The sequence below is a fragment of the Limanda limanda genome, chromosome 11 (assembly GCF_963576545.1).
Source record: "Limanda limanda chromosome 11, fLimLim1.1, whole genome shotgun sequence".
Taxonomy (NCBI): Eukaryota; Metazoa; Chordata; class Actinopteri; order Pleuronectiformes; family Pleuronectidae; genus Limanda; species Limanda limanda.
The window spans coordinates 24592041-24610264 of NC_083646.1; the positions used below are offsets into that span (position 1 = coordinate 24592041).

General features: G+C 40.1%; 1 protein-coding gene across 1 annotated transcript in view; it reads left to right on the plus strand.

The window, feature by feature from the left end:
• Window positions 1-747: 747 nt before the first annotated feature.
• Window positions 748-18224, plus strand: part of LOC133014794 (zinc finger protein 236-like) — a 53399-nt gene continuing 35922 nt past the window's right edge. The window contains exons 1-6 of the mRNA XM_061082059.1: window positions 748-813; window positions 2901-3040; window positions 6045-6209; window positions 6324-6502; window positions 7546-7676; window positions 8716-8888. Of these exons, the coding sequence (XP_060938042.1) occupies window positions 762-813; window positions 2901-3040; window positions 6045-6209; window positions 6324-6502; window positions 7546-7676; window positions 8716-8888 (840 nt within the window). The 5' untranslated portion in view covers window positions 748-761. The remainder of the gene's footprint in view (window positions 814-2900; window positions 3041-6044; window positions 6210-6323; window positions 6503-7545; window positions 7677-8715; window positions 8889-18224) is intronic.

Consider the following 18224-nt stretch of genomic DNA (forward strand, 5'->3'; position numbering starts at 1 on the left):
CACCAGAGAAGACCTGCTTTCTCTTCAGCAGTAACCACTCATCAAGCTCCTTTTTGTTCGATCCCTCCCCTCTTCAGCTCTGGTTGAGATGCTGTAATTTATTTAGGCTCTTTACCTGTGTACAACTGGTTTTAATTCTATATTTTGCTTTTACAGTATACATGCTATTCATGTGTGATGAATATTTGCTTGTTGATACAAAGCCAAAGTTAATGGGCTGTGAAGTCCCATTAAAAATATACATAATCAATCAAGTTGTTGTCTTTGAATAGCTTTGCATAGTTACACTGACATTCTGTGACTGTTCTTCCTTTTTGTGGGGTTCACCAGAATGTACTTTGTGTACATTATATAGCCCAAACCTGAATGCTCTGCTATACCAAATTGTGAGAAAGTGGAAAATCCAGAAAAAGTATTTCCTATATTTTAAAATACAAAATACATGTATTGTATTTTCTGAAACCAGTATTTTGTATTTTATTTTTAATACATTTATTTGAGGGGTAATTTGTATTAAGTATCAAAATACATTTTGATGTACTTTTGCCCATCTCTGCATGCTCTGTTATTCATATGAACCACAGTGTTCTGTGGGTACCTGTAGCTGCACGTACAGCGGACCCGACGGTAGATGTCTCCCTCCTCCTCCTCCGCGCCGCGGCGGCTCCTCGGCTGCGCTGTCTGCGCTGTGCACAAATGACCGAATCGCCATTTTGAAAAAGCGAAGCGTTCACAGCACACCCGCCCCGACTACTGGAACTATGCCGCGGGGCCGGCCTCGCAAACTGAGAGTTAAAAGCAGCGACGGAACAGGTAACAAGTACCAAAACGCAAGGAATAAAAAATACAGACTGTGGGCTATCCAAATAGCCGGCTATTAATTTGCCAAACACCTCCGCCGCGCATATAATGACACTTGAGTGGAGTGTATATAGTCCCCGGATATAGTATTGCGGGTGGGCTTTGCTTTGTGCGGCGAAGGAGTGATTGAGGCGGAATGATATTAATAACATGTCGGTGCCTCCTCTTATTGGCTTCCAGTCTAAATTGGTGTCCGCGAGGGGAAGAGCTCCGCCGTCACCTAGCGTCCGCCCGAGTGTCCCGTTCACCACTGATGTGTGTTTATTGCTCATTTGTTGTTAGCTTGTTGTTGCTAACTAGCTCGCCTTTGCTACCGTTAGCCTCGCCGCTAACTCTGCGTAATGTTGCTCGGCGGGGCTCCGGTCCCGGAGAGGCGGTGGATGGAGGCTGTCCAGCTGCCGGAGGAGCGGAGGTGTGTGTGTGTGTGCTCACAACAAACCGTCACCAAACAAACGTGACACAAACATGTGTTGACATGCGTCGCCGCGCTAGTTTTCGGCTTGCTAGCACAATGATGCTATCACCGGGATACAACGTTCAGCTCGGTGACATGAGCGGCAGTTGGAGGACTTAAACTGGAAGTTTTAACGCCACAAGGTTGATGACAATCACAGTCTATGATGACAATATCATTAACACAAGGTCAAATCCCAGAGAAGTGATTTCACCTGGGATCCGTGTCATATGAACCCAGTACAGGCTGGTGTTAGTTACTGTCACAGGCAAAGAGGGGTGTGTGAACCGTGGGACATACTTTATCTGAAGTAATAGCAATGACTCCCAAACAGGTTTACTTGTAAACAGCATGGGGAAATGATCTCACTCTCAATTTGATCCTTCAATATTAAATTGAGTTATGCTGTTTATTTTCTGCAGGGCTGAGAGATAATTTAAACAATGAAGTTGATCAATGGCCGATTATGATCTCTCACATGTTTGTTGTGGTTTGAAACTCTTCTTGATGGGCAGAAAGATGACAAACACCTGAGGTACAACCATAAAACCAACTGTTATAACTCCTCCTCAGTGTACTTCCACAATGCAAAAGTAATATATTGATATGTATTAAGCTTTTATGTTGCGAGTGAATCGTTATTGTTTTATTGCCCAGCCTTTTTTTTCCGTCAACCTACAAGATGAGAGCAAACGTTCTTGCAATCCCACACAAACCCGATTCTTCAAGGTGCTGCTGTTGAACACAGACCAATATATCAACATTACGTTAGATTAAAGGTCAGATGTTTAATATTGTTCTGCTAAAATTAAAAGATGTGACATTATTTCACGTAAAAAATAATTAAATGTAAAATGATATTGGAAAAGACATTATAGAAGGCTAATTTCCTAATTTTAATAAGGACAGTGCAAATCAATATATCAAACTAAATATTGTCTCATCAATAGCAATAATCCAAAAGTGTGATATATATTAATGCAATTATTAATTATTGTACAAGCACAGTGAGGAGGTATGAATACTTCAGATTTGTAAATTTTTTAGCTGTTTATCAAGTGTTTGTCAGTCTCTTATCACAAAGAAGAGTTTAAAACCACAACTCTCACTCAGGAGCAAAAATCAGTCTTTAACTTTAAAGAAATGATCATTTAAAAATGTTCATGATCATTGTCAATATCGACTGATATAAATGTTTTTATTTAAAAAAAATGTTTGGCCATATCATCCAGCACTTCATTACCATCATCACTAGTCTTGATTGTCAGCAGGTTGGACTTCCATTGCTAACCTATTCTACTTCCAAGAAATACTGAATACATAAAAAGTATATATGAAGCAAAAAAAGATGTTCAATACAGGTACCAGTTCATAGTGGGTCCGTATTATGCAACCACATCAACATCTACCACAAGAGAGGACTGTCGTAATGATGTAGTAGTGTATACAAACACTGTTCAGATGAAAACATCCTGTGCTAAATGTGTGTTGACGTCACTGAACGCAGCATCTGTGCAGTCGGAGATGTTCTCTGTCCTATTTTCTTCAAACTACTTGAAATGTGCTCCATTGTGCTTCTTGTCAGATGCGGATCCCAGTGAAAATAAGCCGGAAAGCTACAGTGATGGAGAGCTCAAGGACAAGAAGTGCTCAATATGCTGTCATGTCGTCACCACTGACAGCCAGCTGCAGAAGCATCTCCGTGAGCATGAGAGCAACGATAAGGTAAATGAGGATAACGGGTTGCCATGACAAAAAAGTGAACACAAAATTGTTCAAAGACAAAATCAGCAGAGCATGTTTGCTCTCTCTCACCATGCTATTTGTAAAGTAGCTACCCAGTAGAACCCCACTGTTATTATTAGGTTGAAAACAGCTGCACTGGAGATTTTAACGCATTATATAGTGCTTTGACAATGTAGTATTGCAGTATTTATTGAGCATAATGGCATTGATGCAAACTTTGAAAAGTTTAGGCTCTTCAACCTTCAGTTGGTTTTAAAAAGGCTCATATTTGATGTGCTCGGTTACCAGAGAGTTTAATGATATGTCCTCAAACAGCCCGGCACCACAGGGCAGAGCTGAGCAGCTCATAGATGTGAGGGTGGTGTGAGGTGACAGCATTTCACCAGTGGGCCTCATCTGTGAGGCTGTTGAGCTGTTATAAGATTGCCGTCACAAAGTACAACAAAAGTCAACACTTCTAGGAAACTCTGTATCCATCGTGGTCAAAGCTGTTGGGGATCCTTACCTGTAGTTGTCCCAGAGCTAGCGGCTTACTGTCAAAGCTGAAGGTGTCCTGGATTTTTCAGCTCAGATGATTTTTCACAATGTGGAATTTTAAATCTGCTGCAGATGCTGTTATTTATTTGACAGGCTCAGCTCAGGTCTAGTGTTAGTCTGCCACTCAGTGAAGGTGGTGCTACCAGCTGCAAGGTGCACATTTCTCCTGTATGTTCTTCACAGCACATCTTGGGTAATTAACTCACCCTTATATGCATAATTACATTAGAGCCACACAATAATTGCCACATATTTAAATGTAACCAGGGTGATTACTTATATTGAAAATGTAAACGAGTTGATTGAATAAAGTGCTGCAAAGTAAGACCTGATTCAGGGATTTTAAAGTCGTGTCAGGTGTATGTCTGAAAAGCAAAGGAGCATAGAAGCGCATGTTCTCTGCTCCTGTCGTTTGATTAGTAGAAACTGTTGTGGAACTGCAATGGGCACAATGTGATGAATGAAAAACCAATTTGGGAGGTTTTTGTTAGCTCTTAAAAAGATTAATTACAATATGTGAATAGCTTCTTTGGTGTTAATACACTAGACTCCCATTGTTGCATTGTTGCATTGTTGCTCCTGTTTTGTAGAGATGTCGCAGCAGAACTCACAACTGTAATTTTGCCCTGGCTGTGGTGGCCAATAATCGTCTGAAATAGCACAGTAAATATTAATCACAGCTGCAGTCAGCTGCAGTGGTCATTCTCCAGTAATAGTATAGATTAGATTCAGCGGCTGTTTGTATGAATTTCCATTCCCTACATTTTTAATCCTCCATGGGGAAATCCTAAAATGCACATTGCACTGGCTCAAAAACCTTAAAGGGGATTTCAAGTATTTTTCAACCTGGGCCTTATGTTTATAAATGTGGGGGCGTAAATAATTCTTAAAGAGAAGTCTCTCTCGCAACCCCTCATTGTTCCTCCTCCCATGGGACGTCTCTCTCTTTCTCCTTGCTCGTTCTTCTTCTGTACACTCCGGATCAAACCCAGACCCAGAATAACATTTAGAGCCCTATATTGATAAGGATAAGCACTTTAAAGCTGCTTTCAGACATGCATTGAGCTCTAGAGGTGCTCTGGAGTTTGTTCAGAGGAAGTGTATGTGTGAATGTAAATGTCCAAGTCAGAGCTTGCAGAGTTTCTGCGGCCTCTCTCCGCCTGACCCCCTTGTATAGAGTACGCAAAAAAGAACACAATCATCTCTGCACGAAAAAGCTGTGCTATACACGTAGGAGGGTCTCCGCAGTGGAATTGATGCGTTTCATCCTACTTCTGCCTCGCCTTTGGTGTTGTGAACGAGTCTAAGCAGTGAATCTCCCACTGCACGTGTGAAAGGCCCAACTCTGTGCCCAATTCTCCGGAGATCATCCGGAGAACATGACTAAAAAAAGGCCTTTCGTGAACATTTTATGGATTCTTACTTTTGCTCCACAAGAATCAATTATGGCCACTCTGTGTCGCGACTGGCAGATCTTCTTGACCGATTCAAATTTTTCACCCCAGTATCAGTAATGGCAACCAATAATATTGACAATTATCACTATAAATGTCACATGATTATTTCTGTCAAATTTAAAGACTGAATTTTGCTCCTGAGTAAAGGTTGAGGTTTCAAAGAAGCAGAGAATGACAAACACTTGATAAACATCGAAACATTTTAAAAATCTGAGGTAGATCAATTATGTGTTAAACTTCTTCACCGTATTATCTTGACATATATAAGATTGTGATAACTGTAGCTGTTTTACTGACCAGCCCGAACACATTCCTTCACATGCTGTCTCGCTGTCTCTCTGTCTAACTCAACTATAGGTGCTATAGTTTGCTATCCAGTATGTTAGAGAATGTAATTTCCCTGGTACCTAGTATCCTCTCTTGACCACTTTCTTTGGAACGAAAATAGGACAGTAAGACCCTGTCTGCCTCACCTCATTTGCAGCTGCACCTGTAGTCGTGGGCTGTTTCAATTTCAGGGCCACTGTCTTCACTTCCACCGGCACTTTCTCCATGCTGAAGAGCGAGAGCCTCGGGGGCTGCCACTGAGTCAGACTCACCAGTGTCAGTGTGGTGCTCACGACCATCTCAGCTACTCTGAAATTCAGCTCCTCCAACAGAAAAGTTTTTTAATATCTAAGCAATTTCTGCCTCATTTCTTTTTATATTGTATTGCAAAATTCTGTAGCGCTGCTTTTTTCTGTCTTTCTGTTTGTCTTTCTCTGTCACTTCCCACTGCAGTGAATGTCATTGTTTGAGTCTGACACTGATTGAGGTGCAGTAGAGACGTCTTCTAGTTAGTGTATCTACATTGTCTCAGTCTGTCTCCAACAAGATTAAGAGTTGGCAGCACTAAGCACTGCACTGCAGAGAGAAATGTGAGATCTTGAAAACCTCCATCAGTCACTATTCATTCAAGTTCCTCTAAGATCTCTTCTCTCCCCTTGCAGCCCCATCGATGTGACCATTGCCCACAGACATTTAACGTGGATTTCAACCTCATCCTCCACAAGTCCACACATGCCACCTCCGACTTCACCTGCCCAGTTTGCAAGAAAAGGTTCTCACGCATCGCCAGCCTCAAATCTCATATCATGCTGCACGAGAAAGAGGAGGTTAGTCACCCCACCAGTCAACCTACAAGCCATCATGTTGTATTGCTGTTTATTAACAAAAAACTCCTTTATGTGCTTTATCTCCTCTTTTCACTGCTGTCACAAACCCTGAAGAATTTGATCTGTGTAGAGTGTGGAGATGAGTTTGTTCTCCAGAGTCAGCTCTCCATGCACCTGGAGGAGCACCGCAAGGAGCTGTCGGGCATCAAGGTCTACACCTGCAAGACCTGTGACAAGGAGTTCAAGACGTCTGCGCACCTCAAGGAGCACACGCGGAGTCACGCCAAGTTGAGGTCAGACTGGGCTTGAGACACTGATTTATCAAATTTGACCAAGTCAAGCGGAAAACTGGAGTTCTTTGTAAGATTGAATCCAGCAGCTGTTAAAAGGAACGATGAGGGTCAATAAACAGGCTAAAGTCTACCACTCTGTGATATGTTGGGATTGCAGCTGCCTGCAATACCTTATATGAGTATTTCACCTTACATGCCAAATAAGTTAAACGGATACATTGTGATCTGATCTGCATTATGACCATCAAGGTACTTGAAAGTCTTTTAGAGGGGTCTGCAGCTTTCTGAGGCAAAGCTAAGAACATTTCATAACAAAGTTTACAGAATTAGACTGATGATGAAGGATTTAGATTGTGCTTGTCTGCATCATGGAGGATGTGACTAATTTACTACAATCCTCCATGATGGAATTATTTCTGTGAGTCATTTTGATGGAAGAAAAAAAAACTAGCGGTGGTCAGGGATGAACTTCCATCCAATTGCAGTCATATTTGCGTTTTTAAAAGCAAATACCCTGGAATAAAATGTGGACTTAAGAGCGTCCTTTTTCATTCTCATGACGTGAATCCACATTGCAGATCGTTTTTCAGTAGCAACAGCTTATAAATGCTCAAATAAGCGATTTCTCCTTAAAGTCCTGTTAATATGTAAAACACTTTATATAGTGAAGTTATAATCTCTTCTTTTCATTCCCAAAGAGGAATGTTTAGTTTCATACTTAACTTTCAGTCATATTTAGTTAAAATGCCAAACCAAAATGTGTTATTTGTGTTGTTACTTGCTTTTGTGATGACTAATGTAGCACAGTTTGTAGTTTCAATTGTTTTTACTTGACCTAAATGTGCCGTGTGACAACATCTAAACAAAAGTGTCTAAAAGTACTACGTTGTGACTTTGTGCTGTCACAACATAAGAGGTTCTGATTCATGAGAAAACCATTAAGGTTAAATATTCTGCCAAAGATCATAATTATCTGTGATCCTCTGTCAATTCATATTATTTTTAACCATTTTGACATGTTTTTTTGTTTCCTCCTTCCTCAGGCCGCTCTCCTCTAGTTCAAGAAACTACAAAAAAAACATTGATCGTAGTGGGTTCACAAACAGCTGCCATCACTGCGGAAAGGCTTTCAAGAAGCCCAGCCAGCTCGTCAGACACATACGAATACACACAGGTGAGGGATTGAAGTGCTGAACAGAGTGAGGTTGGTTAGATTGTAATGGGTGGGGGCTCGCCCTATAAACCATAGGAGATTTTGTGGGTAAGTGGGAAGTGCTGCCACAAAAAGGAGAGTTTGCTTCTTGATTTCAATTTTTTGAATGGCCCCTAAACTGGCCTCAAGGCAGCGTTACACAACTGACGTCTCTTGTTTGTCTTTCAAAACTTACTCTGATTAGGTTTTCTTCATTCTTCTGACTACCTGACACAATCAGCACCAACTCCCCGAGTAGTTTGTTGTGTTCACCCTCCATTTCTGCGGAAGTGCCGCCTCAGCTCAGTCCATCGCTCATCTTTCATGCAGAGACACTGCGTGGGTAGAATTCAAATATGCTGCTTGACTCCTGTTAATCATGTGTTTCTCTGCAGTCATTTGGGCCGCCAGAGTTCAGCCAACTTAGCCAGTAGCATCCACCCACATGCGGTTTACTCATCAGCCACATGTCCATTATCTTTCTTTGCCGGCCAACCGGCTGGATGAGTAATGGTGGATGGAGCTGATTCCTCTGTGCTTTGAATCTCAAAATGCTCTTTAGACGATGAAGAGGCTACACAACACACAAACTCACACACACACACACAAGATTATATTCAAGGCTATATTCCGACCTAGAATAATGCTAGTGATGGCCTTCTGTTGGTGCCATGGTGACAGATTCCCGTACTTTACTGATAGAAATTTTCTGAGGGTGAATTACAATAAACACAGATTTCCTGAATTTGTTGAGAATTATAGGATGGCCACAACACAGTGTCGTGCATTTTCTTCTGGCTTTATGGAGTAACACATTTCAAAATATCACATTTTATTCATTCCTATACAGTAAAGAGGCTGCATACATTTAAGCAAAATAGTTTCTTTAAAAAAAATCACAATAATGCTGATATACCCCTGCCTGAACCAGCCTCAGAAGCTGCTTCAAAAAGTGTGATTTTGACAGTCTACCCAACCTCCTTAGATCATGTTTTAAACCCAACCTCCGCCTTCCCCTCAGGTGAGAGGCCCTACAAGTGCTCACACTGCGGCAAGGCCTTCAACCAGAAGGTGGTGCTGCAGACTCACATGGTGAGACACACTGGAGAGAAACCTCACCTCTGCATGTTCTGCCCCGCTTCCTTCTCCCAGAAGGGGAACCTGCACTCCCACGTTCACAGAGTTCACTCTGAGGTAAGAGCAGAGAAGTGCACATTCAAATACTGCGATTTTTCCATCCTCAGAAGGAAATGTCTGTGTTTGGTGGGATGCCATCTGTGATTGTTGTGCTTGGTACCATAGCAATTAAACCAGCCACCAAAAACAAAGAGCTGTTTTGCAACAGTCTGAAAAGTTTACTTTGGGTAATGAGGAATTTAGTTGCTTCCAAGTGCACATCCAATTTGCATGTCACATAGTGTCCATCACTGACTGAAACAGAAAGTACAACTGGTCCATGACTTAAATACTGCTACAATCTCTTCAGAATTCAACAATTAAACATTAACCTAATGATTTGTTATCAATGCTATGACACTAGACAGAATACAGCCTATTCTATCTCAGTTCTTTTAATTCCATGTAACTTTTATTATCTGAACAGTACTGAGGGGCATTTATCACATCTACATTTAATTTATACTGTCTTAGTTGAATTGGGATAAAGCAGTTTAATTTTTTTAGGAATTTCTTTAGATACCTGTAGGAGACTATGGGTCAAGGGAACTACACATCATTTATCATCGCTATATCACTTGATTGATTTAAGTTATTATACAAGTAGTTAAAAAATAACATTGTTATTAAAACTACTAACAATAATAAATTAGAACTATGTAATTCACCGTATTTATAAAAATTCTGTATTCATTAAGGAAAAGTGTGATTTTTTTATCCTGACAGTTGTTAAGATAAGATTCTTCAAATACAGAGTTGATGCAGTGTCTGCCTCAGCTGAATGTGACACTAGAACCATAATACTTCAATAATCATCGAAATAAAATATACATTTTGTAGACGTTGTTGTGCCATTGTTATGTCTCTTTGAAGAGCTTTCCTATCCGCAGTGCAGCTTGCAAACGACTACAGCATGCCATAGGTATATTAATACTCTCTATGATGCAGTGATAGAATACAGAAACACCTGTTGGGACAGGTGTTGCGTTTTCTGAAGACAAACACCGTCTTCAGAAAACGCAGTGATTGTTTAGGAGGTGCTGTGTGAGGTCCTGGGAGATGTGTGCGCCCTAGAAATTTGAAGGAACTCGCCCTCTTTACCGGCTCCCCTGATCTGTAACAGAGCAGGCTCATCAATCTTGTTTCCTAAAGTTAATTATCATCTATTTTGTTTTGGAGATGACAAGTGCCAGGTCGTTGCAGGTCGTTGCATATTGACAGAGTGGTACACCACTCTGTCAATATGCAGACTCATATTGTGTATTGTCCATTGTGTATCAGTCCAATCACGGTGGTGTCATCCGCACACTTCTTAATGTTGTTTGCGCTGTAAGTTGGTAATTCTTGGGCGTAGAGGGAAAACAGAAGGGGACTAGTGGTTGCTTCTGGCTGAGAGTTTGTTGTTTGGTTGTGAAGTTATACCTGATCATAACAAACCAACAGGAGACGAAGAAATGTAAAGTTAAATAGTCTTAAAGGGATAGTTGGCCGAAAAATGGAAATTCCCTTATTACCTACGCTCCACTATGCTGATGGAGGGGTCGGTGAAGTGCTTGAGTCTTGGGTAAACTGTGTTGCATCAATTTTTCAAATGTAATAAAACAACCTTAAATGCCTCCATCGGTTAATGGTGAGTGGATAATGAGTGCATTTTCTGGTGAACTATCCCTTTTAAGAGATCAAAGATTGGTAAACTGTCTCAAGTTATTTGTTAATTTGAAATGCTTCTTTATGCACATGCAATATCAAATACTTTCCATACAGATTACCAGGCTTTCGTAATTCACTATCATTTATTTTGCTCTGGTTGATGTTCCTGACATTTTGGCCTCTTTTTGTGAACTTCCTTCTCTCACACTCTAAACCTCCAGCCCTCCTGCTCACAGCTTGCTATACTGAATGCAGCAGGACGACTTGATATTGTTTGTCTGTTGGAAAGGGAACAAGGTGAATTTGCCACTCTTTGTTCCTCATTTGGCTCCTCTCCTTTGGTTAGCACATTACAGCAGCCTTCCTGATTTATACATCCTGATTTAGCCTGGACGTGGTCTCTAATGGTATTCTGTCACAGAGGTCACTTGGTCTCTATGCCAAACTATGGAAATGCACACCGATTTTATTCAGTACAGGTGCCAATAGAGAAAATATTTTTGGGTAGCTACCACTGTTTTGTCTATTGCTTCTGAAAATTGGATGTTAAAAACATCTAAAATTGCCATCATTGTGTTGCAAAGGTCTGTACCACGTTAGCATTGTCAGTGCCCATCACTGGCATCAGCTCATAGCATCCCTGACCCATTGTGCAGCCACTGAGAGACTTGTTAGTGAAAATCTGTGACTTTGTCTAACACATTATTAAGTGGTAAATACTGGCCCCCAGTCAGGCCACTGCATGTACCTATCCTTTGTGATATCATTATAATGTAATACATCCACTCAGCTAAAGTGTGTACAATCTGATACAGCAATCAAATCATGGAATTCATAATGTTCAGCTGTAGTTGATTTATAGATCTGTTGATTCAAGTGGTCACTTTGGAGCGTGTAATTTGTTGTGCTTTTGAGCTGTATTGTGTTATACTAACTGGTGTTTCTATTATTTCCTTTACCTCATTTATGTCAGTGAGCAAGGCTTAATAACCGGCCATCTTGGCTTGGCTGCTGTTGATGTGCAGGATCAGACAGACAGCATGAATAGTTTACTCCTGATCCTACTAAAGATAGGAAGCTGAAAGTAGCAGGTACAATTTCCCTCGCTCAAGTATTCAAAAAACAAGTGTTTTAGAGTTGTCGACTATTTAATCATCAACAAGAAATGTCAGTTAGGCAATGTCAACCAAAACAACCATCAATCAAGCTTTAAGTCAAACTTAATTTGTAAAGCACCGCTCATACAGGTTAATGTCGTTCAAAGTGTTTGACTGAAGAGCCAATAATGACAACCCAAATATAAATGCTCAAAAGACAATATCTTAAAATTAGCTTTTATAAAAAACGTATTTTTATAAGTACAATAAATAGTGTAAATAAAAGTCAATACAATGGTTTTAAACTTATTATAATAATATTAACATACATAACATTTTGATTCAATAAAATAATGTCTAAAAATCGTACTTCATCAAAGAGAGATTTTAGGAAGTTTAAGAATTTGTTACTATCGAGTATTTCAATGTAAACTTTGCGTGTCGCTTCCGAAGCCTCTCAAGATGTGTCCCTGATACCAGGTCCATTAACCATCTGGAAAAACCAGGAGCTCTGGTAGCTTTCCATTCTCTCAGTATTATTCTCCTCTCAACTAACATTTGTGCATCAGGTTCAATCAGTAGATCGTACATTTAAGAATACCAATTAAAAATACCCTACCACAAACATAACTTCTTATTTGTTTCTTCTGTCAACAGGTTTTAATGGTCTTTTCTTTTAGAGTTCATCACGTCAGAATTAAAAGACTCACACTTAATGTGCTGTGATAAGCAGTCAGGTTGAGTTAATACTAATGAGCACATATTTGATGGATGGTTTTGCCTTGTTTATTTTGTTCCAGTACAAATAGAACATTCAGACCCTTCCTCAATGACATACAGCAGCTGTCAACGAGGGGGGGGGGGAGTGTTCTGGACATTGTAACAACACTATCCCATCGTAAATAGTAATCTTAACTATTGCATTTACACTTTGATGAGTTTGGGTACCTAATTATTAACATGTAGGAGTTATGTATCGGACGATCAGGGATTTGAACACTTTTACTTCCTTATATACAAGTCAAGTCAGTGGAAATGGCTCAATGACACGACAACAAAAAATATAAACCATATGTTACTGCTGGAAGCTACATGACATCATATTTTATTTTTAAAACATGGCTTGTGGGATCAAGTATCACAACTAAATACTGTTTCTGGAGCAGCCAGAGTTACTTCTTATATTTTCTCAATGGAAACATCCAAAATGAGTCAGTCAATTATGTAATATTCCTGAATGAAGTTTAGACAAAATGAACAACATAGACATCAGTAATACAAGCCTGTATCAAATAACGGTGCTACAACTTCCCTGGTTGACGTAAACAAAGGGTCTTGCAACTATTTTAAGAAGTAACTGTAACTATAATAAGTGGTCGCTGACTTGTTTATTATTGGTGAAGTCGCCCACTAAGTTATTTCTTACACTTTCTCTTTATCTGTTTTAAAATGTGTCTGTTTGGACTGAATTAAGTATGAAAATATTAATTGTCTTCCCTTTTCTCACTTGCCACCATGATGGTACATGCTAAAAGCCTGCGCTGGGGCCAATTGATTGAATTACTTCTGGAAAGCCAAACAGCAGGACAATTTGAATAATGCATCTAATTTTCACAAGTGTTCTTCAGCTTCCCAGTTCTAAATAGAGGTTGTCCCTATGATTGACTGACTTTATGAATAAATTATGTTCAGGCATTTTTCGCAACAGATTTCATGAGCAGATGCATACTGAGGAGCCAGGGGAGTAAAATCCTCATGGCTAAATCCAATAAAGTGTTTTGTTATGTAGGTAAGTTTGAGACTCTTACACTGGCTGTAACACGGTGGGCTTATGAATGGCTTATAAAACTTTTGCTCATCACAAAGTCAGAATGTTGGAGAAGATAGTTATTTCATTAGTCTGTGATCCAAAGTCATGAGACTACAAATATATTCAAGAATCTATTTTCATGAAAAAATAGTACACTGCTCAAAAAAATTAAAGGAACACTTTTTTATCAGGGTATGGCATGAATTCAATTGCACTTTTTTTGATAATTATCTGGTCAGTTAAGTAGCAGAGGGGGTTGTTAATCAGTTTCAGCTGCATTGGTGCTGATGGAATTAACAACAGGTGCACTAGAGGGGCAACAATGAGACGACCCCCAAAATAGAAGTGGTTTTGCATGTGGAGACCATTTCAAGTTTCTCCCTCTTGATCACTTCGACTGGTTTTCCATTAGGGTTGGCTTAAGCTAGAGTCATTATCTCTACTAGGAGCATGAGGCGATTTCTTAACCCTACAGAAGTTGCACAGATTGTCCAACTCCTCCAGGATGGCACATCCATGCGTGCCGATGCAAGGAGATTTGATGTGTCTACCAGCATAATCTCCAGAACATGGAGGAGATTCCAGGAGACAGGCAGTTACTCTAGGAGAGCTGGACAGGGCCGTAGAAGGTCCTCAACCTATCAGCAGGACTGATATCTGCTGCTTTGTGCAAGGAGGAACAGGTTGAGCACTGCCCGAGCCCTACAGAATGACCTCCAGCAGGCCACTGGTGTGAATGTCTCTGCCCAAACAGTCAAAAACAGACCTCCTGAGGGTGGCCTCAGGGCGCGACGTCCTGTAGTGTGCCCTGTGCTCACTGCCCAGCACCGTGGAGCTCGATTGGCATTTGCTATAGAACACCAGAATTGGCATGTCCGCCACTGGCGCCCTGTGCTTTTCACAGATGAGAGCAGGTTCACCCTGAGCACCTGTGATAGACGTGAAAGGGTCTGGAGAAGCCAAGGAGAACGCTATGCTGCCTGCAACATCGTTCAGCATGACCGGTTTGGTGGTGGGTCAGTGATGGTCTGGGGAGGCATATCCATGGAGGGACGCACAGACCTCTACAGGCTAGAGAACGGCAGTCTTACTGCCATTAGGTATCGAGATGAAATCCTTGAACCCATGGTCAGACCCTACGCTGGTGCAGTAGGTCCTGGGTTCCTCCTGATGTACGATAATGCCCGGCCTCATGTGGCAAGGGTATGCAGGCAGTACCTGGAGGAAGAAGAAATTGATGCAATTGAATGGCCCTCACGATCACCTGACCTAAACCCGATAGAACACCTCTGGGACATTATGTTTCGGTCCATCGGTCCTGAAAACTTTTATTTCCATCAAAGATGTGGCATCCTTTTGTTCCTAAGACATTAAACTGTCAATATCAGTATAAATATCCAACATAATTTTTTTTCACAATGAGATCTGATGTGTCTTCAAAGTGTTCCTTTAATTTTTTTGAGCAGTGTATGTTGCTTCATAAAGCAAAATTTCGAAATGTGTATTTAACCTGGTGCAACACTGTGGTGAATATATTACATTGTATTTGGCTTCGTAAGACAAGAGACAAGACATTGACTGACCATTACAACAAATAAATACAACAGTGAATAAAGGCCAGTTAACAATATAAAATGACAAGGACAACTTTTTTTGTTTTTATTAATAATTATAATAATTACAGTTATAATAATTTGGCAGAGAGGATTAGTAGGGACGTTTGAGAAATATATTATGATAATACTATTTATTTTATAAGACAATAATAATGATAATCATCATCTGTTATTTTTTGCCTTAATCTTTCTGACATTGGATGTCTAGGAAACATGTCCCACCATATGATTCAACATACACAACCACTCACATGACATTCCATCCATCTTTTTCCCAAATGCCCTACACTTGTTCACACTCATCCACCCCCCATACATACTCTGAGAACTGAGAATACCTCACTGGAGCTCTTTCATACTCAAAATGTATCTTTCCCAATGACTCTGGAGCTCAACCATCATCAAGCTCGCTCCACTCCTTGTAAACAAACCCTATCCACTGACGCATCATCTTCTATCACAGTTCTTTTTGTAGTGGCACTCTCTACACTCAGATTTGAATTTACAGTTTTGCAACTCTCATACGTTTTTTTAATGTTTATTTGGCCCCCACCATTTACTGTCATTCAGAAGCAAAAACATATTTTTCAGTGTCTACATTTACAGATATTTTTTCAGCATCATCTAGTGTGCATGGTAGAAACCTGCTAACCCCGAGCTTCCCTCAGGCAAATTGAACAAATGGCACTGTTTGCTATCCCAGCATCAGCACTGCTTCCTCCCCAATTCATTAGATTTACAGACCAGAAAGCAGAAGAGTACAACAACTAACAATTCATCGTTTTCCTTGACTCTGAATATTATGCTTTATACCTGGAAATAAATTGAACTTGAGAGATAGAGGGATGACATATCTTAGCAAGCGCCCACTTTGCATTATTTACATCATAATAATGAAGGGGGCCCTCAGGTGGTGGTGGTGTTCACAACAGTTCATTATTCCTATAGATGCTGTTATAGATATTAGATAACAACTGACAAATGTTTCACTCTTGTAAATTAAAGTGCATACTCTTGAGCAGATCTTGAGTTAACCAAGGGCGACAATGTAATTACAAGCAATCCATTTTCCTATGGATAAACACAATACCAGGAAAAAAACAAAATATATCAATGCAACTGCCCTCATGCCGAGACCTCTTACAACAACAAATAGTGAAGTTTATGTCAGTATTTACAACCTCTCCTTATGTTTTCTGTTCATATAATATTTACCATCTATAAAAGATCTCCCTATGTCAGACCCATTATGTACAACTTAGACATTCAGAGTCCAGAAAACAGACTAAGTGTAGTATCGTTAAAGCAACATGATAGGAGCTTCATAATTAGTTTGGTGCTGCTTTCAATCCCACTCTTCATTCTGAATACTTTTTCTTGCTCAGTGTAACTTTCGGGAGCAGGTATTATATCCTACAAGAAGTGAATAACTGACTGAAGCTGCTTTAAGACTTGGACTGAACTTGTGTCGAGTCAGTTGCTGCTGACATTCTCTGGAGTTTTCCCTGCCAGTCATCTTGAATAAAAGATATTTGAGAGCTTTAAGGGACAATGCCAGCGTTGATGCGCTATAGAAATAAAACTCTGCCGTAGAATTTATGCGTCATATACAGTCTCCAGCGTAATTCTTTGCTTGAACAATTTTAGCAGACGTCTAAAAATGTCTTTATATTTGCAGCTTAATCTCCCAGATTCAGGCCCAGCTATGTTGCTCTGTAGATTGGTAAATCCTAAACAGAGTTTGATGTATATGTCAAAGCAGTAGTGCTTATTTTGTTTCAGTTCACCGATTGGGACTACACAGTCAGACCTCTGGTCAAAAGATTGATTTGTTATTTTTGTTCTCTACATGAAAACCACTTAATTGCTTGAATACTAAGCCCATCACAAATAATCACCATGTGTGGCTGCAGAGGGTGCTGTTGTTAAAGTCACGCAGTGTTGCTTTATTGTGGAAAATTATCATCTCAATCAATCACAGTGTGAAACGGTGATCCATTACAGTGTTAATTTTGGCAGCTATTTTTGATATAGTCTTAGTCTTAGTCTTTAGACGAAAATGCATATTAGTTTTAGTCACATTTAGTCATTTTTATCCTTCTTAGTTTTAGTCTAGTTTTCGTCGACGAAAACTCAGAACATTTTAGTCTAGTTTTAGTCGACGAAAACGAATTACATTTTAGTCTAGTTTTAGTCACATTTAATAGCCACATTAAACTCCTTATCTTCCCTTCTAAGGTCCAGGGACCCCCTGCGTTGTGTCTACAACTGCATACTAGTCTAGCTTTCAGTACTTTGGTTGTCCATTAGATATCCCTCCTATAGGTCTATAGCAGGGGTCGGCAACCTTTACTATCAAAAGAGCCTTTTTGCCCCCTCTTCCCCCAAATAAAATTTGTCTGGAGCCGCAAAACATATTTGATAACAAAGCTGATAAAATTTTATATAAAGTTATACTATACTAATCAGTACATTATTGCATTTATGAAATTATAGAACAACAATAAAGAACTGTTGACATTTTATTTATTTTTACTTGTTACAACAAAAGGGAAACACCAAATGCTTATGAAGAGGAGAAGAAAATACACAGGCAAGTGTAGGTCTACTTGGAAAAAATTAAACGCAGAACTATGTAGGGTTATTTGAGTCATCCCCATATTTGTGGGAAATGTATGAAATAAGAAGTACCCTATTTTGAAATAAATAAAAACATATAGCTGCAGCCTATATATTTTAGTTGGCGAAATGTGAAAACAAAAAGTGAAAGCAGATCAGACCGTAGGAAGACACTGAAACTGAAGCTCGGTAGAAACCAACTGCAGCGCGGCGCTGATCTCACCGCAGCTGAGACCAGAGAAACTCTGTGTTTTCCGTGTTTCCATAGTTAAGAAGCAGCCGGTGAGTCAGTGACCGGCCTGCTTCACGTGAACGAGCTCTGATCTCACTGTGTCTCTCTGAGCGAGTGCGGGGGGCGGAGCCTCGGGACCGGTGCGCTGTGTGGGAGCACACACGCACACACACACAGACACACACACTCGCCGCTCCGGGTACTTCATGACGGCCTGTTACGATTATGTTTTTAAAAATTGTTGTGACTTAGTCAACCGCCAACATTTTCGTTTCGTCTCGTCTCGTTAACGAAAATTAAAATAGATTTCGTCATAGTTTTTATTTTCAA